The following is a 15712-nucleotide window of genomic DNA, read 5'->3' as shown; positions in this document are numbered from 1 at the left end:
AAGGTTGAGAGCGACATACGTGCGGTCCGCGAAAGCACCAGAAGAGTAGGCAAGTCCTAGGACGGCAGCAACAGACAAGGACTTCATCGTGGTGATATGAGTGGAGGGGTAAAGGACCGCGAAGTGAGCGTGTGATTGGTAGATGAGGGTGTAGGATGGACGGCCTGTTGACGAAGCTGCGAGGTTAGTATTTCCAGCGGATTGCGATTGGTCTTATATAGAGAGCTCGCATGAAGACTGGGGATCACGGAAGCAGAAGATTGGGGAGTGTACACATGTTTCTGTCCGAGAAAGCATGCGGAAGTATCGCCAAGGTAAGTGTTCATCTCACATGTACAGTCCTCCGAAGAGTTTTCAATGGGATGACCTGTGTAGTCGATGAAGCACTGTAGGACCCCAATAATAAAACCATCAGGGTATCGTGTGCGCGGTTGCAGGGAGGACAGACGCGCAGAGGGCATGTGGGCTTGTCAATGGATGTGAACACTTTCGGGCTCATTTGATAGAGACAACGGAGTAGACATCAGCACATGGAGGTATGACGCAGATATCCTTTAGTTGTGATCAAAGATGGATTTGCTGGACGACGAGGGTGTCGAGTCAGAGCACGAGAGAGCATGTTCATGTGGGTCGACGGACGAGTACATGAGGGAAGCATTTGCGCATGCAAAGCTTGAGGTTCTCGAGGATTTTGTTCGAACATGTTTTCAACTGGATCGGCAAAGGTTAACGGTGGGAAGTGTGCAGATAGATAGCCGATGGGACCGTCATTCAATATGGTTGAGTCCATATGGTAGCTGACGCGCGACCCCAGAGGCATCAAGACAAGAGATATAAGCCCAGGACAGGTTAACCGATGCATATAGAGGCGGAGCCCGCGACCATCATGAAGAGTTGTGATCAAACTTGATGACGAGTGACACATCTAAGTACATCAGTTTCGAGCCACCGCCACAGTGTGTTCACAGATCCGGGAGCGTGGCTCGTGCTGTTCCAAATGCAATTCTTTGTTCTTCCGACTCTAGTCTCCAGCTTGACAGCTTGTTCAAGTCCGGAAGTCAACGCCGGGCTGGAATCAACCGTCGATGCGGACGAAATCGAGACAAGATGAAGCCAGTAAGAGGACAAGACCTACCGGAGCTACGCCCCGTTTGTCGATAAATATATCGGACAGTTGGCCTATAGAAGCGAGATGAACAGGAAGGAAGTCAGATTGGTGAGGCTGAAGGGCGTAGCCCAACCAAAGCAGGGAAATCTTTACAGCCAAAATGGTTGACCGTCGTCGCTTGATAGCACTAACCATTAATTGCAGGATAAATGTCAATACCTTCAAAGCGCGTTAGCGCACTAGCCAGAATGGCATACCTGACTATTTTAGTTCGAACCTGAAGAAAGCACCTCAAAAAGAAATGAAGAGGGCAAACACGACCAAACGAAATGGAGACATCTGCGTTATAAGAGGGTTAATGGTGCCATGGAAGTCTGGATCAAGGACAAGTTCTTAGTTTGGACCAAGTTTGGACCTCCGAAACACGATGCAACGGGCCACAGTCGCCGTAAGTGCGCGTGGGAAAACATTTATGGGGCAAGAAAGTAACGTGGCATCCCCTTGTTTCGATTTTGTTCTGAATTCATCCTTGTTCTTGTCCTCACCTTCACCACACCCATACCTTTGTCTCGTTCCCCAGGTCATCTTGCCGTCGCTCTTTCGTCTCAAGACACCACTCTCTTTTGCTTATACGACACAACTACTACCCAACATGCTCTCCACTAATTCAGTATTCCTCGCCGTACTCGCCGCTGGAATCGCCAGCGTGAACGCGGCGCCCCGTCTGGCTGCACAGCCTGTTACTCGTGATGCCACCACGAACCGTGCGTATATCCTACCATATTTTGGTGGTGTGGATATTGATTCCTGTGTACTACTTCAGCCGTCATCATACAGATGTTCGAGTGGAATTGGAACAGTGTTGCCCAGGAATGCACAGACTTTATCGGGCCTGCAGGTTAGCAATCGTTTCGTCCGCTCTCCATTTTTTTTTGTTTGCCTTCACACAACTGCGTGCTGCGGGACCCTGCTGTCAAATATTTTTGTTGTGTGGCGGTGGCACCATTCCGTTGAGGCTGCGCTGTCTACCAATCATTAGGCCACACACAGAGTTTCGAACCGTGTCCTCATATGTGTTTTTCGACGTGTCCCAAAATTTCAGGTTGTTTTGGTTTCAGGGAAGATTGGGAATGGCAGACTATTCCCAAACGCAACCGAACGTGCTCCGCAGGGTTCCATTGTGGTCTAATCTTACGACCTCCATGACAAGCCGTAGGTGAAACTGTGTTGAGCGCCGCTTCACACATCGAAGCATTACCTTCGGCGAAATCGAGACTGCTTATGGGGTATGGGGCACCCCTGTGGACGGATGTGGCTCAGAAACCTCGTTCACCGCTCCAAGCCTCCGATGGATATCATGTTAGGTGGAAGATAATACCTGCATGCAATGTCTCAGTCTTTCTTGCGCTCTTTGTTCTATTGCTGTGGGCGTCTCCAACTCACACCTGTCTATTACCTATAGGATACGCCTATGTCCAGGTTTCCCCCGCCACCGAACACATCACTGGCGACTCCTGGTGGACCGACTACCAAAAAGTCTCCAACCAGCTCATTTCCAAACGTGGTTCCAGAGACGAATTCTCCAGCATGGTCACGACCTGTAAGAATGCTGGCGTCGGTGTCCTCGTCGACGCGATCTGGAACCACATGGCTGGTTCGGACTCGGGAACTGGCGTTGCTGGTACATGTGAGTATATTTCATTCTTTTCCTACGAGTAGTTGATTGATACGCTTGATTTCGTGAAGCTTGGACCCACTACAACTACCCCGGGTACTACTCCTCGTACGACTTCCACTATTGTGGCACGGATGGGGATGCGATCTGTAGGTTAAATCATCCATATGGCGTATATATCTCAGCGGTTAACAGTCCTATCACTCTTGTCCAGTGGACTGGTCGAACAAGACCCAAATCCAGTTCTGCCAACTCGAGAACCTTGCCGAGTATGTATTTCTCTACGAATTCGCTCGTCCCTTACTCACACACCCTCGATAGCCTGGCGACCGAGACGGATTACGTTCGCAAAACGCTTGTCGATGAAGCTAATGACATGCTCTCCCTCGGTGTCGCCGGCTTCCGTCTCGACGCTGCGAAACGTACGTCCTACTCCCCTGCCAGTCACAGTACTATTGCACACTAACGGTATCCCATTTCCAACTCACAGACATACCCGTGACTGACCTCCAGTACATCGTCTCCCAACTTTCCACCACCCCTTACATCACCCAAGAGGTCATCGGCACCGGTCAACCCATTCCGGAATCAGACTACGCTTCTCTTGGGACAGTGTCCGTGTCCGACTACCAAGTCGCTGTAGAGACCGCGTTCAAGACCGGTGGGATCGATACGCTGGAGAACGTCGAGAGCACGAGTGATGTAACTTCGAGCGCGGCGAGCGTTTGGGTTGCGAACATGGATTCGGAGAGGGGAAACAACGGCGGTGGACTCAACTACAAGGATGGGGCGATCTATACTTTAGCACACGTGTTCTCGTTGTGAGTACCAGCTCTCGACCTTATTTCCCTGTTGGCCCGTGGTAAGAAGTGTGTACTGATGGATTTGTGCCTCTGAATAGGACGCACAATTACGGAACGCCGAGCGTGCTGTCATCCTATGAGTTTAGCGACAATGATGCTGGCGCTCCCAACTCCGGTCAGTCTTACACATGTCCTCGCCACTGTACTGGACGCTTACCTTGGCCTCTGACTACCAATAGGTGCTGGTTCCTGCAGTGGCAACAACGGCACCAACGGCTGGTTGTGCCAACACCGCTGGACTGCGATCGCCAACCTCGTCAAGTTCCGCACCGCTGCTGGGTCTACTTCGCTCACCAACTGGCAAACTGGGTCCAATATGCAGATCGCCTACGAGCGTGGTGCGTTTTCCCATCCTGTTCTCTCCAATTCGGTCTGTGGCTTTTTAGATTATGTTGTTGATTTGAGGTGTATTCTCAGATGCGGTCGGCTTCGTGATCATCAACAACACTGACGGCGAGTGGGATAACACCTTCACAACTGGTCTCGCCGATGGCACGTACTGCGATGTGATCAGCGGTGCCGTCTCGGGAAGCTCATGCACTGGAACTACGTACGTTCACAACTTCCTATCTCCTTTCAGAATTTCATGCTCAAACTGAATTCGTTCCCATGATCTAGCATCACCGTCAGTGGCGGCAAAGTCACCGCCTCGGTCCCTTCGAGGGGCGCTGTGGCGTTCTACTCTGGCTCGAAGCTCTAAGCTGTCGTATTTGCTGTCCACTATCTTTCTCATTTTGGTTTTCGTTGGACAAACTCGTGGTTGCCCTTCCTTGTTACTATTTGCTTTACGCTCTCCTGGTTTGGTCTGCTGTGGCATACGGACTTCGCACACTCTCATTACTCTGTTACATGGACTTCTTGCTCATATTGATCGGGTCTCACTCTTGAATTTTGCCTAACATACGGCGTACTCATTGGACTGTCAAATATCGTCACACTCATCCTCGTCACCACTCACCTGCCTTACTTACATACTCGCATTGGACTCTCGAGACCTTTTTCACACTAGATGTCCGGCGTAGAGGCCTGTGTGGTGTGGATATGTGGATCATAGTGCTGCTACATACGCGTACATACGCATGTGTAACGGGTTATGTGGTTACTAGTATACCGGGCTACATAATATATTATGGTGATTCATTATGCCTATTCATTCGTGTCGAACAATCCTCATCGTGCACATAGACGGCAGAGCACGGATCAAGCGAGTTACGGAAAGCATGGATGGTCCCTGAAGGCAGAGGCGAGGTATCCCTCTCCATCTAAGCTATGTACGCGAAGCGCATTTGTCAGGATCAGGAAGTGTATCTGTAGCCAAGCTCCATGGACATACCAAACTGTCAACGAGCCCAATGAACCGCTCCAAGCCACACACGCTCATCCCCGCATCTGCCGAATATTGTGAATCTCATCCCCATCTCGGACCTCACTCTGCTCCAGAGTCCATTCATCGCGCATTGTGCTTCCCAGGTGCATAAGTCTCTGGTTTTCAGGGGCGATATCCTCGAGTCGGTAGAGCTCCTTCTTGAGCTCTGTGACCGTCATGCTCCGTTCGGCTTCGATGGATACGGTTCTGCTGGGCGACACGTCTGAGCGGACTATTTTGAATGTGATGGACGTTGTGGTAGAGACTGTGGAATGTGTGGTCGGCGGGGTGGTATCTGAAGACATGTTTGAGGAGGGGAAAGAGAAATCTTGACGAAAGCTTGATGTGGTGCAGAAGGAAGAGGAAAGAAGGAGATTCGAGAAAGACGCGAATAAACCTGAATAAACGCGTCCAGTCACGCGCCTGTTACACCGTGAGCGTGACTGTGGCGTTAGCAAGGCCAAGGTGCCACAATCAGCGTGGCTCCTTTTCAAAGATTGCCTCATTGTACGAAACGAGGGGAAAAGATTTTCAATATACGGACAGACAAGATGTTCAGTTCGTAGGTAGATACAAATGTGATTAGGGGCACAACGAAGGGTCCGTGAAGTTCGCAGCGGCACCATAGGGCTTTCTCTTCCGGGAGACAGCCAGAGCAGCCCGTGAACCGGGCGGAGGTGTAAATGGCGCATTTTTCCCCTCGACATTTCTGTTTATTTATGTATGGGTATCCGTGCTCTTCACGCCACCAAACGAGGACAGAAGCGATGGCTGCGGTGCGGTAGGACAATCCTGCAACATAGAGCATGATCAGTAACCAGGACATTTTGCGAGTTGTTTACCTTTCGTCTTGATAAGCCTGAGCAATACGGCTTGCAGAAGATGTCGACTATCCGTGAAGGGTGAGTAACTGGACATGACGGTGTCGGAGAAACTTACGGAGTTGACTCCCTCCCCAGTGAGCTGCGCTACCGCCTCCTGTTCGTCGTCCCCGTTCGGTTCGAGGATCGCGTTTCCATCATATTCGCCATGCAATTTCTCGTCGACTCCTATGTCATGGTAAACCTTAGATTCGCCTTCGACGGAGAAAGAACGCCCGTGAGCGGGCTGGACGTCGTACTCGCCTAAGGGATCACTGTTTCCATGGGCGGGGCCCGAAACATGGCGAGATTTCTAGGACGGATCAGCCATGACTTTCGATGTGGGCAAAAGTAGACGGGACAGCGCGCCGGCGTGTTTACACCTTCCTTCCTTCCTTCCTATTTTCTGTGGGAGTTATCTTAGCCGCGGTCATGGTCGACATGCTCTTCGTAGTCGTGCAGGTAGCAGGCCAAATGTGAGAAAGATCGTCTGTTTATCTTCCGTGCGTGAGACTGGCAATGCTGATTTAGATTTATGGAGAATGACGACGGACGGACCTTGTGAGCGGTCGACTCGCGTCCGGGAGGCGGCCCAACAACCGCGTCCAAATTGAACGCGTTCTTCTGCTCGTTGCCCTGGATAGTGCCGTCGTCATCATCCTCCCCATCTTCTGAGGTTTCATCTGCATTATCATCTCCCTGTCTTCGAAGATCACTCAATGGGGCCAAACCTTTCAGGTACTTTTCCGGCAGATACTTGGCTACTAAGGCCTTGATCAGTGGATCAGATCGAGCTCGGAGTTTGACGTATCGTGACGGTCGCTCTATGATTCCTGTGTTTCGCGAAGTACAACCCAAAGATTAGTCCTGAAAGTGATGGCTATATTGTGTATAAATAGAAGAAGGCGACTCACCGTCGTGTTCCATAGAGTTTTCTGTGTTCTGCTATTTCTTTTTATGGGTGATCGTCTGCCGAGGACATACGGAGCCCGATCCACTCGATGAGATGTCTGTCGTCAGAAGCGGTGAGTTCTTCACGCCCCCTAGCAATTTTCGCGGGAAACGTCAGTACCTATACGACCATGGAATATACATCTGCCAAAGTCTGTGAGAAAAATATACCCCTCCAGATACCGGTAGTGGACGGACTCTACGGGGTACATAGATTGAAGTAGACAGAAGCCTCCTCCATCCAGACGGTAGAGGGGCATTTTTTTTGTTCAAACGTAGAACAGACTGATTTACCAAGAGATATCGAGAGTTGATGACCAGAAAACTGGATCTTACGTCGACAAGTTACAACCACCCAACTATCAGAAGGTAGTTCGAGATCTGGCGTGTTTTTGTACGGAGAAGTCGCTGAAGAAGACCAAATTCCATCTAACAAAGAAAACCGCGTACTTTCGGAAAAAAAAGACAAAGAGAAGATCAATTGCAGTCCGCAATCGGTATAGCCTAGAAGATGATCAAGACGAAGTTAAGTACGGTGGTTGTTCGCGGAGAACTGCCAAAGTTCAACATAGCTCGGCTAATTTCTTTCCCACGTGTGTCACCCCAACCGGATACTTCACCTCCCTCTCGGCCCGGAGCACGTCCTTGATCACTGTGCCAGCAGCCAACAAAACTCTTGTTCACTAATCCTTATACAAGCCTCTTTACACGAAAACTGATAGTATTCTGTCCATTCTAAAGACCCAGGACCAGTGATAGGTAATGTCATCATTTTACACTTGACTGTTCCGTTGTCTTCGTACCCGTCTTCACCGGACATCAAACGTTCTGACCGCCCGCTTTACAGAATATATTTATCTGGAGTGATACCCTCACCATTCTCATAAACTATGTCTCGTCCAGTTTTACGCTCGCTACAGCTATTGGGCTCGCGCAACGCACACAATCTACACCACACTTCTCCAATCCGGCCTCACGTTACGCCACACGCCACCCACCGCCGCGCTTTCAGTGGGCCAGCTCTCATCCTAAGCATCACAGGAATCGCTCTCACATCCTACACCCTTGGGTCCCTCTTCCCTCCAACTCTTCTCACTTTCCTATCCCCACGCATCGCACCGCCACCACCCGACCCATCACACCCCGATGCAATTTCCTACGTCGAGTCCTTAGAAGAAACTTTGCAATCCCTTCCACTTCTATTACAACACCGAGAGGCAACGGAAGCGGCGGGAGAAGATTGGTATGAGACGAGACCATATTTGAAGGTTCCGGAGGAGAGGAGAGTGAATAGTTTGACGGCGGGGGCGTTGAGGGGACCGGGAAGGTTGGCCTTACCGCCGTTAGTGAGGGCGAAGAGAGACGAGAGCGAGGGATGGGTGTTCGTGCATGTGGGGAGAGGACTGTGTGGACATGATGGAGTTATTCATGGAGGTTTGTTGGCGACGTTGTTAGACGAGAGTTTGGCGAGAGTGGTGAGTCCGTTTTTCTACTTGGCTTCCTTCGATATTACTGCGATCACCCGCTCTTTGACGGACTATCGTGTTCCCGTATTATCGGCATAAGCTAATGCGAAGGTTTTCCTCGCCAGGCCATCCTTAACCTCCCGGAGAAGATCGGTGTAACTGCAAGGCTTAACATCAATTATAAAGCTCCAACGCTCGCAGACCAGGTACGGTGTCGGTCCCGAGAGCCCTTGACGATTGGTGTATGTCTTACCAGATATTATGTGTTGCTCCAGTTTATCGTCTTGAAGATCAAGTTAGTCGAGGCCAAAGGCCGCCGGACAAAAGTCGTAGGCACGGTCGAAGACCTGTCCGGCAAATTACTCGTAGAAGCAGAGTAAGCCCCCTCGTTTCTCCCTCCTGCTGATGTTGTTTTGCTCCCTCTTCCACTTACGCGGCACTCACCACGATACTTCAACGATGGCCTATGACGTCTTTCCCTCATCGACACGATGACTAACCTCCTTTCTCAACACCACTCCCTCCCGCCTCTCTCGACACCGACTCAATCCGCCACTCCACAAATACAAATTAACCCAAAAAAAAATAGTGCCCTCTTCGTCCAGCCCCGCTACGCACAACTTCTGAACTCATCTGCCATCGCCAAGGTCATGGGCGAGCCTGGAGATGGTGTGCGCGTACCTGGCAAGATCGGTGCTGATAAGTCTGGAGGGGAGGGGAGAAGAGAAGTGGGGGAGGCTATGATGGAGGGTGAGGGCGAGTCGAAGAATGGAGTTAACGGTTTGGGGAACAAGGAGGCGGGAGAGATCGCCCCGAGCGGACAGGGGAAGTGGTGGAGGTTCCGATAGCGCGCATAGGACTGGCCCAACAGTCCGAGAATTATATTGCGCTTCTTCCTGGCTTAATCACCGCCTCGGTCCCTCCTATACTTGGAGTATCTAGTTCTCCAAGCGCGTCAATACGACGCCCAGAACTGTGTGGGCCACAATGCTCAACACCGTCGGGGCCACTGATGGCAGGTTTGATTTGCGTCGGCAAATGCCGAGCATTGTGGCCCCCGAACCCGCAAGTGATGATAAGAATTCCTCCGCACCGTCCATCATCACGCCAGCTCATCGACTTCCTCTGCGGTCGATATTTGCCCTCACTGATGCTCCTCAAGGTGGTTTGCTGTACATTAGCAGCACAATCATTTGTTTGGCGAGAGTATCGTCGACTATCACATATGCCCCAGACCATCGACCATGCGTTTGAAGGGCAGCAGCAACAGGGGTTCACCCGCTAACGACAAGATTGCAACTCAGATTATTCGCTAAATGTGGGTGGATGAAACACCCCTTCCCGCTACTGCGGCATCGCAACTACGCAGGAGAGAAAGATCCATTTCTCCACTGTCAAAGCGCGTTCAAAGCACTGTGCTTGTCGTTAGCTATCATCTCCAAGAGGCTCCGAATCGACGTCCTCGAAAACTTGTCTCCTCTCCATCACTTCAGACCGATCTCGGGATTACGTCAAGGGCAGGCGAAGGGAACCAGCGTCAGCGCTGGCCAGGCCGTCGAGAACTTCTGCTTCTGCTTCATTCGTACCTATCACGAGCTGGCTTTTACCGCTAGTAAAGAAGAAGTTGCTTCCTGTTGCTAACACCAGAGCAAGACCGCGCCCCACCCCACTGACGATATTACCTATAGTGCCCCTCGTGTGGTTAAATTTAATCTTCCGATTGGAGACAACGGAGAACGGGGCCCTACGTAGTGCTTCATCACTGCGCTCTTCGCCCCGATCTCTCAGCCTATCGCTTAGCTTTACTGCATCTTCACGATTTATCTAGGCTTGGCTGCTCCACTGTCTTACCTCCGTCCTTTTCCCCACTTTCCTGTGTCTCTGTCTTCCTCCCGACCACAGCTTGTTTTCTTCGCTGTACCTTCTCAGAACATACACGGAACTCGACGTTTTCGCCTTTCTTGAATTTCGGCCTCGACGGTATCACCATACATAGTTCATCGGATCAACTCCACACTCGCAATCACTTCTTTATCTTCTCAGGACCCGTGGTCTCCCACCATTTCAATAGGTGCGCCCCTCTCTTCCTTTTTGTCATCTATTCGCTGGACCCCTGCCATCGTCATTCTGTTTTGATGTCTTAAAGCTGACTCCAACTCGTTAGCTCTCTCTTTCTCCAGGCCAACTCTACGATGGCATCCTTCCGTCGTCCAACCACCGCGCCCTCTGGCTCTCAGGGTCGTCCGACCACTGCTCCCACCTCTTCCTTTGGTCGTCCGACCGCTGCCCCAACGTCATCTTTTGGGCGCCCTACCACTGCACCTACATCCCATCTTGGTCGTCCTACTACTGCACCTACATCCCATCTCGGCCGTCCTACCACTGCACCTACATCCCATCATGGTCGTCCTACCACCGCTCCTACTTCCAGTCTCGGTCGTCCCACCACCGCCCCTACATCCACGCTTGGTCGTCCCACCACATCTCCTTCCTCCTCCTGGGGTCGTTCCACAGCCTCTTCCTCTTCCCGTGGTCGTCCCACTACCGCACCCTCGCCCTCCGAACGAAATCTCGATACGCCCCCACTCGAGCGCCCACTCACAGCCGACCAGCGTCAACGGCTCATGAAGTCCACGCGCAAACTCGCGAAAGTCCTCGGTACCACTCCCGTCCTCCGTCTCACACCTCCTTCCCCCACCTCCACCGCATTCAACCCTCCTCAAAGTCGTAATCGCACTCGCACTCGTATCCGAAGCTCGGACAGACCTTCCACCGCTCCAACGATCAGCTCGCATGCGGAGGTGGAGGAGGAGATCGTTTATACAAATATCGCGCCGAAGTTCTTCCCGCCTCGTATGGTGGCGGAGAAGCGTCCGATTCAGAAGCCTACACCGCCGGGCGGACGGAAGGTCGAGGCCACTCATTCGAATAGGAGTTCCATTAGAGAGCAGAAGCCCGATAACGATCAATTGGCGCGCAGCAATAAACGGGCCTCGCCACTCTTCTTTGCCGCTTCTGCGTTCGTTATGCCGTCGCCGACGGCCTCGACCCCAGCTTCTCCGCCGGCACGGATGGGCCTGAAGGGCTCCGGTCATAGGTCGCAGAAGTCGGTGGATAGTGAGGTTGAAGGGAAAAGGGAGGCTAAGGGCAAGGGGAAAGAGAGGTCGAGTAGCGACAGTGGTAGTTTGAATGACTTCATGTTTGGTGAGAGGGGCCGAACTGCTTCTACTTCTGCTTACACTGTGAGTTCTTTCTCTGTATTCTCGCTCGTTCGATCTCATCAAACGTCTTATAGCAGAGCCAGTCCGCCATATCAGAACGCCACCGCCACAAGAAGTCTTCTGCTTCTGAATCATTCCTTCCTCCACTTCCTTCCATCCTCGAGCCCCCTTTCACCATCGAAACGTCTTTTCCTATCGAACCACCTTCCAGCTCCACTTCGCACCATGCTTCGAGGCCGAACCTCAGCGTCAACGTCGAGAAAGCCCAATCTCTTGGCCAAACCCATTTCAACGTCTGCCTCGCCACACCCTCGTCCGAGAAATCCGTCTCCATCTCCGGCTCGCCTTCGTCGCCCCATCTCAGCCCAGACCGTGCTCGCCCTTCTGCATCCGGTCCTACTCCGAGTCCTCGTCCCACTCCTTCCATCAGTAACTCGACCTCGCGTAAACACCGAAACCGTTCGGGAACACCCTCTCTCACACCTTCGCCATCGAACAGCTTCCTCTTGCTTTCTCCATCCCTCTCGCCCCGCTCTCCGGCGTTCACAGTCCGTACCTCCCGCGCCTCCATGCGTCGCGCCTCCATCTCTTCCACATCTCCGAGCACACAAAGTGCTTTCTCGGACCGTGAGAAGAAGAGGAAGCAGAAGGACCTGCAGGCTAGGAGGAGGAGGATGTCGAAGCTTGCGAGACATTTGGGGGAGAGGCCGCCAGTGGAGTTGGTTATGCAGGGTGCGGAAAGGAAGGCTGTTGGAGATGTTAGTGATGGTGAAGGCGGCAAGTGGAATACGAGGAAGAATAACGTGTTGTCCATCGTTCCGCCGCTCCCGCCTGGTATTGAGTCGAGAACGATGGGCGTCACGATGACTTCGACGACGCAGACGCATGTCGATGATGAACGTGGTCGTGTGAGGGAGAGGAAGGCGCAACAGGCGAATACCGAAGTGATTGATATCTCTGGCGTTCCCTGTCTGCACGCCGTGCGTGGTTATCCTCTTCCGATTCCTGAACCCTCCCCGGCACTATCGCAAGCCCTCGCATCTCCACAGGCACCCTCTCCCGCCGATCTCCGCCTACATATGCCGCGTAGTCCACCCATCTCTCGTCGCCACCCAGGCTCTTATTCACCCCAGCATCAAGCTAGTCCTCAGCCAACACCGGACGACCGTTCGCCTTCACCCACGCAACCCATGACTCCGTGGTCTGTACGTTGTGCGCACACACAGAGCCTCGTGCACACCCCCTTGCGCAAGAACTTCGACCCTCGTGGTCCGATCCACTCCCAACACATTGATCGACCGTTCGCCAACATTGGACCCGTCTGGGATCCAGCTGCAGCTTGGTCCGGAGTCGGCAATCGTGACGACGAGGCGCTCGCGCGTTGGATACAAGAGGAACAGATGCGAGAGAATGAGGTTGAGGAGGACATGAAGCATGAATTGGTTGATGGTGGGTGGATACGTGGACAAGAACACGGAAAGGCCCAAGGATTTGGAGTTGGAGTTGGGTTGAAGAGGAATGAGAGCGTGAAGAATCGTGTGAAGGCATTGTCGAGGAAGGAGAAGAGGCAGGGTTGGAGCGGGGAGTGGAATGCGGAGAGCATGCAGGAGGTGATTGTCAAGCTGAGGGGATTGAAATGAGCTTCGGGTAAAAATCGTGTGTACGACGGAACGCTCTGCACTACAAGTCCGTGGACCATATCAGCCTGAGCCCTGGGCCTGCTTACGAGGCCTTATATACGAGGTAGCATGGTACCGATTTCTTATACTTGTTACGTCCTTCAAGTTCTGGCCGGCAGGTTCGCGTCCTCGTTGTCATTTATGACCGAGTCTTTGTTTAACTTATGCTTGTGGTCGTTCATCATTAGCGTACATACCTCACTGACACCATCTTTTTCCCATCGTCGACGTACATAGCTAAGCTACGTGCTGATTTTTTTTGGTTGGTCTATATACCTGGTTCGGACGATATCCAGTAAACTCACTCGTTTATAATCCCATAATCCCTACACTCCTTTATCCATAATATTATTCATCGGTTGCAAATCCTCATTTTGCATGCCCTTTCCTTTCCGTTCGTGTGTCTTCTACCTTCAACGACAGATTCACCGGCGCTAGCAGTTATCTGATACCTTTGCGACAGCCTTGGTCGTAAGTTGATTCATAGACCCTTTCCGGTACCGCAGTAACAAAAAATACGATTCACAGACGAAACTGATACAACCTCTATTCCTAAAGTACAAACCTACCCACTCTCACGGATCACTGGTACACATCATCATTCTCCCACTGCTCAGCTACTGGATCTCTCCAGACCTGACTAACGCCCTCACAGCCTCGAGCGTATGATTGACCGCTCCCTCGCCAACCTTGTTCGCAGCTACAACCGGGTTAGTGAGGGCCTCATCGGGATTCGGGCCAGGAATGCCGTTGCAGAAGGAGAAGGTGAGCTGGAGCTCGCCGGCAGAGTCGTAGGAGATGATGTTGGTGACGCGGAAGGATCCAGATTCGAAGTAACACTACATCAACAAGGGGTGAGCAAACAAAATGAAGCCAAAAGTTATAGCAAGGACGGTTGACAAAGGAATGAAGTGACGGGCTCCATAATTCGAAACAGAACACGACGACGATAGCTGGGTGAATGCAGAAAGATAAAGGGTTCACGTACAATAGTAGGCTCATATAGGTGAACATCTTCCTCAATGATCTGTCCGGTCTTGGTCTTTGCACGGCGGGATATCTGAGATGTATGAAACAGCTGTCAGAACGCAAGAAACGTACATAGACCTCGAACTATCCGAAGCCGACACGACAGCGTACCAGAGTTCCTTCATCCTTGACGATCTCGCACGATTCAAAGAACTCGAGGAAGCGTTGTGGTTCACGGGACTTGATGACAAGCCCTTTCCAGAGCTGGTCTGCGGTGAGTGTGGGCGATACGCCGGACGGGTTGACGGGGCGCGTGGCGGCGATAGAGGCCTTAGGAGCGGACATCGTTGTACTTGGAGACGTTAGCCGGTTATGATGCGGATTCGAAAGCTCTGTAACATAAATATAATGGTTTATAGGTCAGTAAGAGTTGCGGCGACGAAGGCGCATATTCGAGATATGATTACGAAGCAAGCACATACTATTCACGGCATAGATGGGTTCGGTTTCAAGACGAGATATGTCGAATGGCTGGCGAAATAGAGGGCGCCTTTATACCCAAAAAAGAGTCCATCTTCGTATACTCGTTGACAGTGTGAAGACTGTCCTCTTTGTAAATCTTCTCAGCGGTTCTCAGAACTAGCCGCCGTCAATTGGCTCAGATACACACGACGAGCTGCAGAAACGCGACGCGTAAGTGCTTGCCGGCGAGGAAATCCCAAGCCAAGCGCTCTTATCGAGCATCGATGCATCAATGTCCTGCCAACAAGTAAGCATAACATTAGAAGGGTCGATGCTGAGCAAGCTCTGAGTCTCTGCGACCTGATGGGCGCGAAAAGAAACTGTGCTCTCGTTCTTGGTCTCGGCTTGGGTTATTCACAGTAAGTATTGTCATCGTGGAATGGATCAACTTACAACCTCCAGGAATTCAAGTATGATCACGGTTGTATCTGCGATGGGTGAGGACAAAATGAGTGGGAAATAGCGTAGATATTTGTCAATACGTAGCTCGGGTGGTGCCGATGTATTCATGTCCCGCCAGGTCCCGCCCCTACGCGGTTCACTAAGACTTGACGAGGTTTCATTTTCCCCCCATCTTCGCTAACTAATTGTCTTCTTCCTCTCGTTCGCAAACGGAGGTTCTCGATGACTAGGTAGGTTCCTTGAAGTAGAGGCAACCTTTGACCAGTTTACTTGTGAGTGGGTGGGGAAGCGTGAGCACAGGAGAACGGCAAACTCCGATCGGGATGGAAAGCGGAGTTGAAGCGCCACAAATGGATCTCCTGATGCTCAGCTTCGAGCTGTAAACACGTCTGAGTGATAAATGTATCCCCTATGGGAACACGTGACACCCAGACGTGAATACGCTGAGTATGAAAGGGAGGTGGGTGGGTCGAAAAAATAAATACCAGAGGCCGGACGGTCTCTAGAGGCTCTGGTGGTCGGGGAAGAAAAGAGCGTGAGAACCTCGCTTGCCGCCCTCGCCTCTTTTCTCGTGCGGCATTGTCTCACATTTGGCTGACAGACTTACTTAGCTCACGGTAAGGTCTATTA

At 51.8% G+C, this 15712-nt stretch overlaps 5 protein-coding genes across 5 annotated transcripts; 3 read left to right on the top strand and 2 right to left on the bottom strand.

Moving 5' to 3' along the window:
- The first annotated feature begins 1653 nt into the window (after nucleotides 1–1653).
- On the top strand, nucleotides 1654–5300 carry STEHIDRAFT_83072 (glycoside hydrolase family 13 protein). The gene is made up of 12 exons (XM_007306783.1): nucleotides 1654–1872; nucleotides 1932–2006; nucleotides 2571–2795; nucleotides 2855–2932; nucleotides 2998–3052; nucleotides 3105–3205; nucleotides 3274–3604; nucleotides 3685–3761; nucleotides 3826–3984; nucleotides 4064–4196; nucleotides 4265–4913; nucleotides 4980–5300. The coding sequence occupies exons 1-11, from the start codon at nucleotides 1761–1763 to the stop codon at nucleotides 4344–4346; spliced, it is 1428 nt and encodes a 475-aa protein (XP_007306845.1). The 5' UTR covers nucleotides 1654–1760; the 3' UTR covers nucleotides 4347–4913; nucleotides 4980–5300.
- A 550-nt stretch (nucleotides 5301–5850) lies between these two features.
- On the bottom strand, nucleotides 5851–7083 carry STEHIDRAFT_159696 (uncharacterized protein; the record flags this gene model as incomplete). The annotated part of the gene is made up of 5 exons (XM_007307104.1): nucleotides 5851–5901; nucleotides 5952–6185; nucleotides 6431–6636; nucleotides 6857–6915; nucleotides 6995–7083. The coding sequence occupies 5 exons, from the start codon at nucleotides 7081–7083 to the stop codon at nucleotides 5851–5853; spliced, it is 639 nt and encodes a 212-aa protein (XP_007307166.1).
- Nucleotides 7084–7501: 418 nt separating this feature from the next.
- Nucleotides 7502–9382, top strand: STEHIDRAFT_101192 (Thioesterase/thiol ester dehydrase-isomerase). Its single transcript, XM_007307103.1, has 5 exons — nucleotides 7502–7582; nucleotides 7671–8298; nucleotides 8415–8495; nucleotides 8565–8665; nucleotides 8879–9382. Exons 2-5 carry the CDS (start codon nucleotides 7714–7716, stop codon nucleotides 9135–9137), a joined length of 1026 nt encoding a protein of 341 aa, XP_007307165.1. The 5' UTR covers nucleotides 7502–7582; nucleotides 7671–7713; the 3' UTR covers nucleotides 9138–9382.
- Nucleotides 9383–9990: 608 nt separating this feature from the next.
- STEHIDRAFT_170478 (uncharacterized protein) lies at nucleotides 9991–13575 on the top strand. Its single transcript, XM_007307102.1, has 3 exons — nucleotides 9991–10360; nucleotides 10454–11531; nucleotides 11585–13575. The coding sequence occupies exons 2-3, from the start codon at nucleotides 10482–10484 to the stop codon at nucleotides 13148–13150; spliced, it is 2616 nt and encodes an 871-aa protein (XP_007307164.1). The 5' UTR covers nucleotides 9991–10360; nucleotides 10454–10481; the 3' UTR covers nucleotides 13151–13575.
- A 125-nt stretch (nucleotides 13576–13700) lies between these two features.
- STEHIDRAFT_101191 (DUF1857-domain-containing protein) lies at nucleotides 13701–14503 on the bottom strand (the record flags this gene model as incomplete). Its single annotated transcript, XM_007307101.1, has 3 exons — nucleotides 13701–14028; nucleotides 14178–14249; nucleotides 14330–14503. 3 exons carry the CDS (start codon nucleotides 14501–14503, stop codon nucleotides 13807–13809), a joined length of 468 nt encoding a protein of 155 aa, XP_007307163.1. The 3' UTR covers nucleotides 13701–13806.
- Nucleotides 14504–15712: the final 1209 nt, after the last annotated feature.

The sequence above is a fragment of the Stereum hirsutum genome (genome assembly GCF_000264905.1).
Source record: "Stereum hirsutum FP-91666 SS1 unplaced genomic scaffold STEHIscaffold_12, whole genome shotgun sequence".
Taxonomy (NCBI): Eukaryota; Fungi; Basidiomycota; class Agaricomycetes; order Russulales; family Stereaceae; genus Stereum; species Stereum hirsutum.
Note: the sequence above shows the minus strand (reverse complement) of the source record. Positions and strands in the feature narration are given on the sequence as shown.

Bases quoted from the DNA above. Each gene is read 5' to 3' on its own strand.
- STEHIDRAFT_83072 (XM_007306783.1), top strand. From the start codon at position 1,761: ATGCTCTCCACTAATTCAGTATTCCTCGCCGTACTCGCCGCTGGAATC. The intron at 3,053-3,104 runs GTATGTATTTCT...CACCCTCGATAG, and splicing joins CAACTCGAGAACCTTGCCGA to CCTGGCGACCGAGACGGATT. The intron at 3,605-3,684 runs GTGAGTACCAGC...GCCTCTGAATAG, and splicing joins TTAGCACACGTGTTCTCGTT to GACGCACAATTACGGAACGC.
- STEHIDRAFT_170478 (XM_007307102.1), top strand. From the start codon at position 10,482: ATGGCATCCTTCCGTCGTCCAACCACCGCGCCCTCTGGCTCTCAGGGT. The intron at 11,532-11,584 runs GTGAGTTCTTTC...AACGTCTTATAG, and splicing joins CTTCTACTTCTGCTTACACT to CAGAGCCAGTCCGCCATATC.
- STEHIDRAFT_101192 (XM_007307103.1), top strand. From the start codon at position 7,714: ATGTCTCGTCCAGTTTTACGCTCGCTACAGCTATTGGGCTCGCGCAAC. The intron at 8,299-8,414 runs GTGAGTCCGTTT...TTTCCTCGCCAG, and splicing joins ACGAGAGTTTGGCGAGAGTG to GCCATCCTTAACCTCCCGGA. The intron at 8,496-8,564 runs GTACGGTGTCGG...GTGTTGCTCCAG, and splicing joins CTCCAACGCTCGCAGACCAG to TTTATCGTCTTGAAGATCAA.